Source organism: Larus michahellis, chromosome 18 (genome assembly GCF_964199755.1).
Source record: "Larus michahellis chromosome 18, bLarMic1.1, whole genome shotgun sequence".
In the NCBI taxonomy this organism is placed as follows: domain Eukaryota; kingdom Metazoa; phylum Chordata; class Aves; order Charadriiformes; family Laridae; genus Larus; species Larus michahellis.
The window spans coordinates 5365293-5380221 of NC_133913.1; the positions used below are offsets into that span (position 1 = coordinate 5365293).

At 53.2% G+C, this 14929-nt stretch overlaps 2 protein-coding genes across 2 annotated transcripts in view; both read left to right on the forward strand.

The window, feature by feature from the left end:
- The first annotated feature begins 6581 nt into the window (after positions 1-6581).
- Positions 6582-11447, forward strand: LRRC37B (leucine rich repeat containing 37B). The gene is made up of 5 exons (XM_074562009.1): positions 6582-7896; positions 7999-8094; positions 9508-9572; positions 11106-11166; positions 11343-11447. The coding sequence occupies exons 1-5, from the start codon at positions 7708-7710 to the stop codon at positions 11436-11438; spliced, it is 507 nt and encodes a 168-aa protein (XP_074418110.1). The 5' UTR covers positions 6582-7707; the 3' UTR covers positions 11439-11447.
- A 44-nt stretch (positions 11448-11491) lies between these two features.
- PLEKHM1 (pleckstrin homology and RUN domain containing M1) overlaps positions 11492-14929 on the forward strand; it is a 29269-nt gene continuing 25831 nt past the window's right edge. The window contains exon 1 of the mRNA XM_074562007.1: positions 11492-11550. The gene's annotated coding sequence lies outside the window, so the exon portion shown is untranslated. The remainder of the gene's footprint in view (positions 11551-14929) is intronic.

Below are 14929 nucleotides of genomic sequence, written 5' to 3' on the forward strand. Positions count from 1 at the left end.
CTGAGCCCTCAGACTAGAGGTTCTGTTCCAGCTTTTCTGGCCGACTTCAGCAAGCAAAGCACCGGTGGCACCGGGGAAAGGCAGGTTCCATCCCTGTGGCACATCCAGAGGTGGGCAAATCGGTGTGGTCCCTGCAAACGCATCCTCGGCTGCTAAACCGGGCCTGCGTAAAGCATCTTTTCTGTTATCAGCGAGGAAAATCGCGCCCTAAAATAATTCCGAGTGGGATCAGAGCTAGAAAAAAAAAATCACGGAGATGATAGCCACCTCCAGTCAGGAGGGTTATCACAGGTTACACACCACTGCAAGCTGATATCAGATATAAACACCGCAGGAAACCAGAGCCATGTAACATATATGCTGCCAGCGTCAAAGCAAATGAAAGTAAACGTGACGGTGCAAACGTAATTAACATTTCGCGTTCTAATTTTAACAGGGATTTATCTTTCAATAAAATCCTGTCGCTTGAGGAACATGCTTTTGAGCCACTTCCTTTTTTGCAGCTTATGTGAGTTATAAAAGTTTCTTTCTAGTGTATTTAGTGAAGCCTGTTTGCATTTATAACCCTCCTTGTGCTAGAAAATGTGCCTGCTATTTTTAGCACAGTGACTAAATTTCTCCTGCTAAAAAGACTAACCGAGCTAAAGAGATCGATCGATGCAGATGGCTGGGTGACCCGCAGCAGGATGAGAGATCACAGCGTGGTTGTCCAAACGCAGCCATAATCGAAGCCATTTCATGAAGGCTTGCTGTATCCCGGGGCAGAAATAGATTAAGCACATGTGCACTTCATTTCCTCCCCTTGACAGGTTAAGAAAAAAAATGAGAAAATGGCAGTTTCCTTCCTATTCTACCTTGGATTTGCATATTTCCTACAAATCGATACCGGTTTTGGCTCCAGCTTCCTGTAGGACAGACTCATTTTCTTTCTGTGATCTCCTTTTTCCCCAGAAACCTTAGCGGAAATCTCATCACGCAGATCCGGAACGGCGCTTTCCAGGCACGGCACGGGATGCAGTTTTTAGAGAAGCTGTAAGTCGAACAAGGTCCAAAGGTAGATAAGAGCGGGACTCAGCGGCGACAGCGGGGAAGAGCGGATTTGCTCTCTGCGAAGAACTGAATCCTACCACAGACGTCATCCAGGGTCCACCAAGAGTCTGCAGCCTGAAAGCTGCTTTCTCCTGGGCTGCCCATCTTCTCCGCGGCTTCCTTGAACCAGCATCAGGTTCAAACTGCAGCGGAGAGAGGCCACGGGGACGGATCAGAAATGCTGCGGGAAGGGAGAAGAGGCAGGGGAATGAAGGGTACGGGATGTGACCTGGATTTCTAGCCGGAGATTTCACTTGGCGTATTTGCATTTAAAAGCAAAACGTCTCAAAAAACATCCACAAAAAGGAAACTTTGTTCTTTTGGTATCTGGAGAAAACGTGACTTAATCCATAGTGCGTTCTATCAAGAAGCCCTTCCAGGGGCAGGATCACCGTTTCCATCCGGACCTGAAGTAAGCGGGAAGCCAGGGCGTTTTGCCCACCGAGGGTTCACAGACGTAAGGAAAAGCCCACGGTCTCCCTGCGCTTGCTCCTACAAAGTGCCATGCTTCTCACATGAGACACCAAATAAGGTGGGATAATAAATTAGGAATGACAATTCCCATCGGACTAGGCCGCAGCTTTGCCTGGCCGGATGCGGTAACAGAGTAAAAGTTTATGGACAGTGGAAATGGAAGAAAATACGGAAAGTTAGACTCCAAAATAACATCAAAGGCCTGGTCAAGGGAAGCAAAGAGAAGGTGTGAGCTGAGGAGGAAAGAAAGAGATGTTGTGTTTTCCAGAAGCAGCACTTCTGGGCTTTTGCTCTTTGAGCTGGAGATAATCAGGACCTGATGTATTTTGTGAATCAGCCCATCAGCATGTGTTCCTGCCTCCAGCCTTCATCCCAGCCCCTTCCTCACACGCCTAGCGCCGAGCCAATTTTTTATCTCCGGGCTGAAATTTCCTATGTTTGTTCTCTACTTGAAAGGAAATTCTTTGGGGAGGTTTGAGCAAAAATTGTTCAGCCAAATCCACATCTGCCATCCATAAAAGCGGGCTGGATCCTTACCAACCATAAGCCTCTTTACACCCCTCGCACAGTAGAGGGGAGCCTGGAAAGCGGATTTCAGTGTAATTCCGCATCAGATCCAACAGGCGCAGCTCTCTTTGGGCCTCTCTGCTATTCAAAGGGCAGAAATGTGAAGCCTGGCAAAGAGGGAAAACTCCTTGATCACAGAAATATTTTGCAATGATCTAGTGGAAAATCACTTTGATTTCGCTGTGTTTGTACAATTCAGGAACCGCTGGGTTGTTGGTTTTTTTTGACTCTACAGTAAGTGTTTTAACCACCTCCCGTTTCTCCAGTGCCCGCTGATCTTGGCTTTCCAGACTCGTGGGCAAGAGGACGCGGGGACACGCTGTCCCCACGTCCCCCTACCCACCCAGCTCCCGTCCTTCCCATCACCCCCTCACAGCGGTGTGTTGTGTTTTTCAGGACCCTAAGCCATAACCCCCCGTCCGTTATTGCTGACACATCGTTCTTCGAGCTGCCTTCCGTCAAATATCTGTAAGTATTGACTAAATTTTACGAGATTAATACAGATCGTTGTCTCTATCAAGTGCCCGATTGTCAGGAAAGCAGAGATCCAGCAGCAGATCTCACTTTTCTCCCAACTTTATTCTGCTGGAGGCAAAAATAACCCCAGCACTGGCAGAGCGAGGCAAAGGCCAAGCGGTCCGGGTGTGTTCCCAGCTGCAAAGCAACCAAGGAGCCGGGACGCACAGACGCCAAGGTCTGGGGTTATGGGGTGGCCTGAAGGGTGTGGGAATGCCCCTCGCCCCTGCTTGGGTGCTGAGAAGGTGGGATCCTGGTCTTTGGGGTGCTCATGCCGGCAGTCCTGGGCTCCTGCGCACCCCACATCCCCGCCCCGCTGCCTTGACGCAGCTCAGGGCAGGGGATGTCTGTGTTCATCACAATTCACAGCATCCGATGGCTCCTGCTCGCATCGATGTGACTCCTCGGGGAGGAAGACGTGCAGGGTTTTTGCAGAGGTCCTTCCTGCTGGCAGCCCTGCTATCCCACAGATACCCTTTGCTTTCTGCTCAGCACGTTTTCTCTTTTCACTGTTATAATCTCTCTTCCCACGGTCACAGTGGATTCATCCTCTTGGGCAAGAAGCGTCTCCCTCCGAGGGCTGGAGCTGCACTCGTGGAGAGCAGGAGGAGGGGTTTTGAGCCAGGGAATCCTTTCAGTTTGCATTTATCTCCCACGAGAGCTGCGGGATCCCCTCCTGAATCAGACCCCATGGTTAGGAACAGGTCAAAGCAGAAAGACGAGAGGGTTTTGAGTCATTTCTGTTTGATTAGGCAGAAGTGGATCCCCCTGCGAACACCACCACAATCACCAGGGACCTCTTCTTCTTCTCAGAGCAGAGTCCTGGTAACGCGGCCTGAAAAATTAATGCGGTTTTTCAAATCCTTTCAGAGACCTGGGTGCGACAGAAGTGACTCAGCAGACATTGCTCACGCTCCTCCTGACAACAGTCCGCTTGGAAAGGCTGTGAGTACGCAGGGACTCGGTCCCAGCTGCCAGCAGATCGTAATTGCTGGAACAAAGGGTCTGCCTGGGAGACAAACCAGCTCGCCACTAAATCAGAATAACCCCAGTGAGCCTAAGGTTTGCTATTTACTTTTGAGAACCTCCCAAACTCACCTGCTACGAAACGGAATCTCACCTTTTAGATCACGTTTTCCAGGTTTTTCGAAGGGAAGTTTTAAATCAAGGTGGGGCGTGTTTCTGTTCCAAACAGCGTTTTGGGATCGGTTCCATTTTCAAAGGTAAAATCAACATTTTGATGCCACCAGAGAAGCCTATTTTCTATTTGAATCCTCTCCTAGACCTTTGGAGAACGTATTTGTCCATCGGAACGGTGGGGTGGGAAGTTTTCCAGAGCCGTAGAAGAAATCCAAGCAAAACTGTGATCTGTGCGTTACCTGAGTTGGACTCAGAGACAGGGATTGAGATGCTGGGTTTTTCTCCAGTAACCTCTTATCTTTAGCAAACTGCCCGGTGACATGGCCTGCTGCCTCTGCCAGGAGAAACCCACCACCGAAACCCCCTGCAGGACCATCAAGTTCCACTGCGAGAACCTGTGCTCCGCCAGCGCTCCCCACTGCGGTAGGCTTCCCCATGACGTAGACTCCCCAAATCTGCCCCTTTTCCTCTAGCTTTAGTAGCATGGCCCTATTTTGTGTGGTTTCCCAGGCAGCGTTGGTCACTTCGATGTCATCAGTCCAGCCCGGTGGCCCCTGGCCAGTTCCAGGGACACTAAATCTGAGCAGATTTAATGAGTTGAGCACAGATTTAGTGAGCTGAGCACAGCTAGAGGAGCTCCGTCCGTGCGAGGCCTTTAAATCAGCCAGTGCAGGGAGCTCAGGTGAGACCTGGGAGGCCCCTGACTCTGCTCCCGGAGCCACAGGCACAAAAATCTCCCCCTTGAGCCTATGACTTGGAAAAAACAAGGGTTGAAAAGTTACTAGTGATTGCACATATCTTCTGTGTCAAATACTATCTTGAGAAGAAATAGCTTGCTGGGCTAAACAAACACACGAGCTTCCAATCCACACAGCGCATCTAGCCAAGGCAATCATGCGTTCCCAGTACCCTTCCCAAGTGCTGGAAGGCACCGTCTGCTCATAAGGCCTCCAAATCCCCCCTGACAACCTCACGAGCCTTTCCAGTGCCACCATACCTTGGCTAACCACAGCTCAGCGGCGAGAGGGGTCCCAGACACAGCACAGACGTGGCCAAAGGGCCCGGTGATGTTTGCATGGCTCTGGTAAGGTGCCGAGCTGCACCTCAAACCTGCCACCCACACTGGAAACCCCCAAAACTGAGCATGGATGCCCCCCGGCAGACTCTATAGAACCCTCCTGTGATGTTAGAGCATGTTGGAAGGGGGCAGGGATATACAGGCTCCAAAACTTGCCTGGGTGACCCCCCCAGACAATTGCCTGGTCTCTCTGTCACCCTGCTCCCCATGGGCAGCAGAGAGGACAGGAACCCCGGTCTCCTTCGCAGGGCATTAGGGGAACACCGAGCATCGTTATTCTCTCGTTAGCCTGGGCAGCGTGAGCAATGCGCTGGCCCGCTCCATCTTTGCAAGGGGTAACAAATCGGAGACAAGCTGGAGTTCTGCAAATAGGTACAGGAAGGTCCCCGAGTAACTCATTTTCAAACTGGAGCTGGACAAGCGAGCCTAACCTCGAGAAGGCTCCGAGGAGACCTTGGAGCCCCTTCCAGTACCCAAAGGGGGCCTACAGGAAGGATGGGGAGGGACTCTGGATCAGGGAGTGTAATGATAGGACACGGGGTAACGGCCTTAAACTGGAAGAGGGGAGACTGAGATGAGATCTGAGGAAGAAACTCTTTGCTGTGAGGGTGGTGAGCCCCTGGCCCAGGTTGCCCAGAGAAGCTGTGGCTGCCCCATCCCTGGAGGGGTTCAAGGCCAGGTTGGACGGGGCTTGGAGCAACCTGGGCTGGTGGGAGGTGTCCCTGCCCAGGGCAGGGGGTGGCCCTGGGTGGCCTTTAAGGTCCCTTCCAACCCGAACCATTCTGCGATTCTGTGAAAACAGGCTGCTAAGCCATTTAGGGCTAGGTACCTCAAAGGTATTTATGCGTCCGATTTCCTATCATTTTAACAGGGAAAAAAAGGCCTAAATACCTTCGCAATCTGTAAATATTCTTGACCATGTCACCCTGCCTCTGGCACAAGGCTATCTGCAAAGCAGGATTAGAGATAAGGGTGTGTTTGCAGCCTTGGTGTGGGACTCTTCAAGACTTATCCTGGCTCTGCAGACTCAGCGGGTGCCCTCCTGGGCCGTTTGCGTGGCTCTGGGTCAAATCCCCAACGTTTTCCACTTCTTCTAGGCCAGGGTGATGGGAGCTGCACCCACCAGCAGCGAAAAAGCTCTCCGTTATCAGGGGCTCGCTCTGACTGCAGCTTGTGGCAGACCACAGTATTTTAACATGAAATATCCCAGGTTTTCCTGACCGCAGGGAGAAGGGCTGGTCGGGATAACTGCTCAGGGACAAACACCGTGCCTCTGGGTGTTCTGCTTTCCAGGCTTGCTCCCAGTTTAAAAGCTTTATGGTGATTTTAGCGACTCAACACTGGCTCGTATCGAGCTGTGGGAAACTCTCCGACAGCAAACCCATTCCCCCGGGATGCTTCCCGTCGATCCAAAGAGACCAGAAAAGAAACATCTATCTGATGAGATAATCTGATTGATTTAACAAGATTTTTTCCCCGTCTGTAACACGTCCACCCTTCAGTTCACGCACTTCCTTGTCTTAAAGCCGAGCGCCTGCTGCTTGGGGTAAACCTTTGACCCTGTGTTTTGGCAGAAAGCTTCTTGTGATGCCGAGCCACCGATCTGCTCTCCCGGTGTTTTACAGCTCGCGCGGCTCCTCTGGCAGAGACACAAGGAGAAATAATAGAAGCCGTACAATCCAGGAAACTGAGCGTCAGCACGGTGTTGAACCTCAAGCCCAAGGAGCCTTCGCTCGGAGAGCATGAAACTGTAACGCTTGCGGTTGTCCTGAGCCTGACCAGCACTGACGGTGATCTCAGTAACCCCCACGATCACATTTCTGGAACAAATTCATATTCCCCTCAGCAGCTATCCAGGCAGGAACGTAAAACCAGTACGGAGCTGATGCTGATGCTGCACAGCGCTCAGCGCATGGGCTGGACCAGTGAAACTGCTATGAGGAAACTCTAGTTTCTAGAAGAGGCTGAGCTGAAGAAGCAGCTGCACAAGGCTAAAATCGTCGTGACTGTGAAAAACATCGTCTCAGCCCTGCCAGCGCCTGGCGTGCTGAAGCAGGAGGTGCAGGAGATCCCGGCAGCGGAGGGAGAGACAACCTGGGTAAAAAAGCAGCGTGACGTAGGTTTGAACCGTGCAACATTGAACCCCTGGGAAGCAGCTGGCAGGTTAAACCCCACTGACAACCTCTCGGTCTTCAGACAACGCAAAATATCCACACCTCCTTCAAAACATTCCCTTTCCCACTCCCCAGCGGAGGCCCCTCATTTATCTGGGTCTTGTAACATTCAAAATTATTCCGATACTGTGGAACAGACCGAGAAAACTCCTGGGATGGAGGATGTGGAGGATGTAGAAGATGCAGAGGAGGCACCATCTCCAAGGCAGGACTATGTTTGGACTTACAGGAAGCACAAGCAGGAGGACAGCCCGTATCTGAATAAAAGCACTCAGCTTTTCTCCAAGACGTTTGGCAACGTGAATCCAGAGGAAGAGCCCACAGCGACAGCAAGTAAAGCAGAGACTAAACACAAAACAGCATTTTTTTGATACGCTGTTGGTTAACGACAGCCCCCCCACTGCAAGCAGCGTGCTAGAGGACACTGCTGAAGAAAAGGGTTCTTCTCTAGGTGGGCATTTACCAGCCATCCCTCAAGCCACAAAAACACATTGTAAGCAACAAAAGAAAGGATCCGGTTTCCTCAATAAACCAGGTAGCTCCGACAGCCCGGACGATGCGCTGGTTCAAGGAGACCTCTTTGAAACCAAGGTCAACCATGACCTGCGCTTGCTCATCCCCAACGAAGCGCTGCGGACGTTCATCGCCCAGGTGGCACGAACCCTGAGGATGGACTGCCGCCGGCCCAAGCTCCAGCTGGCCTGTGCAAAGATGGTCTCGAAGACGGGGCTGCTCGTAAAGCTGCTCAGCGAGGGGCAAGATGACCAGTCAGCCTCTGCTGTCACGGGCCAGTGTCTCCTGGAAGGGAACGTTTCCAATGGCACGGCCAAGGAAACGGGCAGGAAATTCACAGGGAAGGTAGGAGAGATACTGGGCGTTGCTGGACACGTCCTTCTGGACAACGGGGAACGGAAGGAGCAACTCTCTCTCCCCTCCTGATTTTCTCTTCTTTGCTCCCAGTTGAAAGCAGAGTACACCTTGGGTGACGGGTTCCCGTTATCGATGTCGGTGTCCATCATGATTGTGATTATTCTCACGGTGATTTGTCGTCTCGAGGTAAGCCGGTCACTTGTTTGACAGACAGCTGTCAGTCAAGCCTTGTAGCTGGAGTGCACCGGGGCAGGGTGGTGCCTCCCCACACGGATTCTGAGCCCCGGGGTGCCGATGCGAATGCCCGTGGCTAGCACAGGAGATGTTCTTCCAACCTTGGAGCTGGTCACGGCATCCATGCAGCTCAGTGCGGGTTCAAGCCTGCTTGGAGGGGATTGTCTTGGCATCTAGATGATCTTTAAGGTTCCTTCCAACCCAAACCATTCTATGATTCTGTGATCTGTAGCTCTGCTTTGCAGTTTTCCGAACAGCTTCCTTGAGTGGGGCTGCGGCACGTTCCCAACCCAGCCTCTCCCATCAGCCCTTCCCTGAGTTTTATCCCGCAATCCCAACCCTACAGAGTCACCTCCCAGGCTCTTCTCCTGACCCTGGCCTGCTCTCCTGCCCACGCTGATTGCTTTCAGCCATGCAGCGATTCCCCTGCTGCCTTCCCTCTTGCCAAAATCACAGAATAGAATCGTAGAATTAAATCACAGAATCGTTTGTTGGAAGGGACCTTAAAGCTCATCCAACCCCGCTGCCCTGGGCAGGGACACCTCCCACCAGCCCAGGTTGCTCCAAGCCCCGTCCAACCTGACCTTGAACCCCTCCAGGGATGGGGCAGCCACAGCTTCTCTGGGCAACCTGGGCCGGGGACTCACCACCCTCACAGCAAAGAGTTTCTTCCTCAGATCTCATCTCAATCTCCCCTCTTCCAGTTTGAAGCCATTCCCCCTCGTCCTATCGCTCCATGCCCTTGTAAAAAGTCCCTCCCCAGCTTTCTTGGAGGTACCGTTCAGATACTGGAAAGCTGCTCTAAGGTCTCCCCAGAGTCTTCTCCTCTCCAGGCTGAACACCCCCAACTCAACTCTCCCAGCCTGTCCTCTGGAAGGACAAAATCAAGTTCTTCGGCAAGGCGTGACGGCTCCGCGTGGGTCAGGGCAGTGGGACAGGCTGGGGGGAGGACCCAGGGTGCCCACAGGCTTTCAGCCCCCATTTGGGGCCCTTCTCGGAAAACAAAACAAAACGGAACAAAACAAAACGGCTTTTATTTCTTTAAAACCCGACCTACGTGTTTCAGGCCGGGGTTAAATCGGAGGGGAGCACCCTGCAAAACGCTGCGCAGATAAGAAAGGCAGACATAAACACTGCTGAGATTAGGAGAGCTCTGGGAGTTCGGGTCATTCCGGAGGCAGGGAAAAGCAGGGAGTTGGGAAGGGAGGATGGGCTCTTTCTAAAATCGTGGCTGCTGGTACAGGCTTGCACGTGTATATAACGGGCTCGGTTGGAGGAAGAACCTTTTGGCCTCCCTTGTTTTTGCAGAGTACGACGAGAAAATCCTGATGTTACAAGTCACTCTCCCCCTCTCTCCTTCACCAGGCTTGCTCCCAAAAAAATGCAGCTGCTTCCCAACCCCGAAGTACCACTAAATCACAACCGAAAAGGTAACGAACCCCTGCGTCGTGCCACTGCTGTGTCATGAATGATCTTTACTCCTAACAGCACCTAATCCCTGAGCCCCGGGCATGTGGGCACCAAAGACTCACCAGATTAGGTTAAAAACACAGAGCTTTTTTAAGACACCCAGAGAAGGGACCCCAAAGCTGTGAGCTCACATCTCAGGCAGCTGCACCCTGGATGTGGTGGATGTCTTTGGCCCCGGGCTCCCATGTGGTCCCACGTCCCTGCAACCACAGTACCCAGCCCCGAGGAAATGCCTCCCCGCTCTGGTTCCCATCAAAACTCTTCTCTGGTGCCAGCTCAGCCCTATTTCATAGCACCTTAGAATCACAGAATGGTTTGGGTGGGAAGGGACCTTAAAGACCATCTCATTCCACCCCCTGCCCTGGGCAGGGACACCTCCCACCAGCCCAGGTTGCTCCAAGCCCCGTCCAACCTGGCCTTGAACCCCTCCAGGGATGGGGCAGCCACAGCTTCTCTGGGCAACCTGGGCCAGGGGCTCACCGCCCTCAGAGGGAAAAATTTCTTACTAATAACTAACCTAAATCTCCCTCTTCCAGGTTAAAACCCTTCCCCCTCGTCCCATGGCTCCCCTCCCTGCTCCAGAGTCCCTCCCCAGCTTTCCTGGAGCCCCTTTAGGGACTGGAAGGGGCTGGAAGGTCTCCCCGGAGCCTTCTCTTCCCCAGGCTGAACCCCCCCAGCTCTCTCAGCCTGTCCCCACAGCAGAGGGGCTCCAGCCCTCCCAGCATCTCCGGGGCCTCCTCTGGCCCCGCTCCAACAGCTCCGTGTCCTTCTGCTGTTGGTGCCCCAGAGCTGGAGGCAGCGCTGCAGGGGGGTCTCCCCCGAGGGGAGCAGAGGGGCAGAATCACCTCTCTGGATCTGCTGGCAACGGTTCTTTTGATGCTCTGGAACCCTCAGCACAAGAAGGACATGGAGCTGTTGGAGCGGGGCCAGAGGAGGCCCCGGAGATGCTGGGAGGGCTGGAGCCCCTCTGCTGTGGGGACAGGCTGAGAGAGCTGGGGGGGTTCAGCCTGGAGAAGAGAAGGCTCCGGGGAGACGTTGGAGCCCCTTCCAGTCCCTGAAGGGGGCCTACAGGAAAGCTGGGGAGGGGCTGTTTGCAAGGGCACGTAGCGATAGGACGAGGGGCAGTGGTTTAAACTAGAGCAAGGCAGGGTTAGATCAGCCATTAGGAAGAAGTTCTTGACACTGAGGGTGGTGAGACACTGGCCCAGGTTGCCCAGAGAGGGGGTGGAGGCCCCGTCCCTGGAGACATTCAAGGCCAGGCTGGATGAGGCTCTGAGCGACCTGATCTAGTTACAGATGTCCCTGCTCACTGCAGGGGGTTGGACGAGATGGCCTTTAGAGGTCCCTTCCAACCCAACACGTTCTGTGATTCTGTGATTTTGCAGCGCTGTAGATGCCACCCATCCCACATTAGCTGCGGCCCCGGCAGCACAACCTTCCTGCTGGTAACTGCCCCCACTTTTTATCCTGCTTTTCCTCTTTTTTCCCCCCAGATTCTTTCAAAAATTCCTGCCCCGGGCATGGAGCGTGGAGGAGGACGGCGTCAGAGCGCAGGTAAGGGCAGGGAGCGGGTCTGGCCGCTGCCCACGCCACCGGCCGCTCCGCAGCCTGCCCCTACGACCTTCCTTCCCCGGTGTCCCCAGGGCTGACGCCAGCCCCGGGGCAGCCCCGAGGGGGGTGCCTCCGCGCCGGGGTGGCTGCGGGACCTGCACCAGCTCCTCACCTCCCAGCAGGAACGGGCCCTGGCCCAGCCGTGCGACTGGAACGCCCCAGAGGAGGAGGAGGAGGAGGAGATGGAGATCTTCAACAGGGCCCAGCGACGCTAAGGGGGACGGGGACGGGGACGGCGGCTGTTGCGCGGCCCCGGCGTGGGCACTGCTGAGCCCACCCGGCGCCGCCGTTTCCTGGGTGTTATTTCCTTGGTTCCTTCCTCAAACGGTATTTCCTCGGCGTTCTTTTCTCAGCTCTTATCTCCTTGGTTATTTCCTTGGATGTTATTCCCTTGCGATTATTTCCTTGGCTGTTATGGCCTTGGCTGTTTCCCCGGCTATTTCCTTGGATGTTATTTCCTTGGCTGTTACTTCCTTGGCTGATATTTCCTTGCCGTTATTTCCTTGTTATTTCCTCGGATGTTATTTCCTCGGCTTCTGTTTCCCTGCCGTTATTTCCTTGGCCATTATTTCTTTGGCTCCTTCCCCGGATATTATTTCCTTGCTGTTATTTTCTCGGCAGTTATTTCTTTGGCCAGTATTTCCTTGGTTATTTCCTCGGATGTTATTTCCTTGGCTGTTATTTCCTTGGCTGATATTTCCTTGCCGTTATTTCCTTGTTATTTCCTCGGATATTATTTCCTTGGCTTCTGTTTCCTTGCCGTTATTTCCTTGGCCATTATTTCCTTGGTTATTTCCTCGGATGTTTTTTCCTTGCCGTTATTTCCTTGGCCGTTATTTCCTTGGCTATTTCCTTGGATGTTTTTTCCTTGCCGTTATTTCCTTGGCCATTATTTCCTTGGCCATTATTTCCTTGGCTGTTTCCTCGGATATTATTTCCTTGCTGTTATTTCCTCAGCAGTTATTTCTTTGGCCATTATTTCCTTGGTTATTTCCTTGGATGTTATTTCCTTGGCTGTCATTTCCTTGACCATTATTTCCTTGGCTGTTTCCTCAGACGTTATTTCCTCGCTGTTATTTCCTTGGTTATTTCCTTGGATGTTATTTCCTTGGCTGTTTCCTTGGCTGTTATTCCCTTGGCTGTTATTCCCTTGGATATTTATTTCCTTGCTGTTATTTCCTCAGATGTTATTTCCTTGGCTGTTATTTCCCTGCTGTAATTTCCTCATTATTTCCTTGGCTGTTATCTCCTTGACCGCTCTTTCCTTGACCGTTTCCTTGGCTGTTATTTCCCGGGATGGCCTTTCCTTGCCGTGACCCCGCACCGATGCCGGCAGCGCCCGCAGCAGCCGCGCAGGGGGGACACACGCCACCCCCCCGCCCCGACGCCCTGTGGCTCCCCTGCACCCCGAGCGCGACGGTCCCCCTGCACGGAGGGGGACGGGGGGGACGCTGCGGGCGCCGTGCGCTCGGGACCCCCAGAGCTCACCCCGGCGGGGTGGGACCGGGCGGCTGCAAGGATTCCCAACACGCGTGGGACACGCTCCGGCGGGAAGGGACGTCCCCACGGGGTGGCGTGGGGTGTCCGAGGCCGTCACGGTTGTCGGAGGACAGGGAAGCGCTGCCGAAGTCACCGTGAAAACCCGGCGGGTTTTCACCCAAAGCATCCTGCGAGCAGGGGGGAAGCGCACACGCGTGTGTCCGGGCCTGCACACGCATGCACACGCGTGTGTCGCAGCCGTGAATGGACGGTGGGGAGGTGGCTCTGCCCGGGGGGAGCACCAACCCCAGCCTGTGACACCCATGTGCGCACGTGAGCAGGCGTGTTCAGGCGTGTGCAGGCGTGTGCAGGCATGTGCGAGTACACACGTGTGGGCAGGGGTCTGGGTGAGCCTGCCTGGGCACGTCTGTCCATGCGTGTGCAGACGTGTGCCCGCTCGGGCGTGTGTCTGTGCACCTGTGCCTGCCACGCGTGCGCTCGTGTGTCTGCTTGTGCGTGTGCTCACGTGTGTTTGCATGTGTGCGTGCACGTGTGGCTTCGTGCACACGTGTGCCTGCCATGTGTGTGCACGTGTGTGCTCGTGTGTACATGTGGGCGCGTGCGTTTGCACGTGTGTATGAACATGAGTGTGCGTGTGTGTGCGTGTGTATTTATTTGCACAGGTGTCTGAGCGTGTGTGGATCTGCGCACGTGTGTGCACGTGTGTTTGCATGTGTGTATGAGGGCGTGTGTGCATGTGTGTATGTGTGCACGTGTGTTTGTGTGTATGAGCATGTGTGTGTGTGCATGTATGTGTGCGCGTGTGTGCGTGTGTGTGTGTATTTCCACATGTGCGTGAGCATGTGTGCGTTTGAAAATGTGTGTGCACGTGTGTTTGCATGTGTGTATGAGCATATGTGTGTATGCGTGTGTGCACGTGTGTTTGCATGTGTGAACGAGTGTGCATGTGTAGGCATGTGTGCACGTGCGTATGAGCAGGTATGTGTGTGTATGCGTGTGCGCACATGTTTTGGATGCGTGTGCACGCGTGCATTTGTGCTCATGTGTGCGTGCATGCGTGTATTTCCACATGTGTATGACCATGTGTGCATTTGCAAACGTGTGTGTGCACGTGTGTTTGCATGTGGGTATGAGGATGCGTGCGCATGTGTGCACGTGTGTGTGCATGTATGTGCATGTGTGTGCGCATGTGTGTGTGCGTATTTCCACGTGTATGAGCATGTGTGCATTTGCAAATGTGTGTGCGTGTGTGCACGTGTGTTTGCACGTGTGTATGAGGGTGTGTGTGCATGTGTGTACGCATGTTTGCACGTCTAAACGTGTGCATGTGTATATGTGTTTGCACGTGTATGAGCATGTATGCGTGCACGTGTTTGCACGTATGTGCATGTGTGCGTGTGTGTGCATGTGTGTGTGCGTATTTCCACGTGTGTATGAGCATGTGTGCATTTGCAAATGTGTGCATGCATGCACACACACACGCACACACATCCCCATACATGCAAGCACATGTGCACGTGTGTTCGCATGTATGAACGTGTGCATGTGCGTGTGTCTGCACATGTTTGCATGTATGAGCATGTATGTGTACGTGCATGCGTACGTGCATGTGTGTGTGCATGTGTAAACATGTGCATGTGTGTACATGTCTGCACGTGCGTTTGCGTGTATGATCATGTATGTGTGTGTGTGCATGTGTGCACGTGTTTTGGAGGGATGTGCATGTGTGCATTTGTGCACGTGTGTGTGCGTACTTCCACATCTGTATGAGCACGTGTGCACGTGTGTCTACATTTATGACTGTGTGTGCATGTGTATGCATGTGTGTATGAGCATGTATGTGTGTGTATGCATGTGTGCGCATGTTTGCATGTATGAGCATGTATGTGTATGTGCCCGTATGTGTATGTGCTTATGCATATATGCACGTTTGCATGTGTGTATGAGCATGTGTGTGTATGCGTGTGCACGTGTTTGCATGTATGAGCATGTATGTGTGCATGTGTGCACGTGTGTTTGCATGTGTGTATGCGTGTGTGCATGTTTGCATGTATGAGCATGTGTGTGTGTGCATGTGTGCACGTGTGTTTGCGTGTGTGTACGAGCATGTGTGTGTGTTTGCGTGTGTGTGTGCACGTGTTTGCATGTGTGTATGTGTGTGTATGCATGTGTGCACGTGTGTTTGCATGTGTGTATGAGCATGTGT

Bases quoted from the DNA above. Each gene is read 5' to 3' on its own strand.
- LRRC37B (XM_074562009.1), top strand. From the start codon at position 7,708: ATGGACTGCCGCCGGCCCAAGCTCCAGCTGGCCTGTGCAAAGATGGTC. The intron at 9,573-11,105 runs GTAACGAACCCC...TTTTCCCCCCAG, and splicing joins ACTAAATCACAACCGAAAAG to ATTCTTTCAAAAATTCCTGC. The intron at 11,167-11,342 runs GTAAGGGCAGGG...CTCACCTCCCAG, and splicing joins AGGACGGCGTCAGAGCGCAG to CAGGAACGGGCCCTGGCCCA.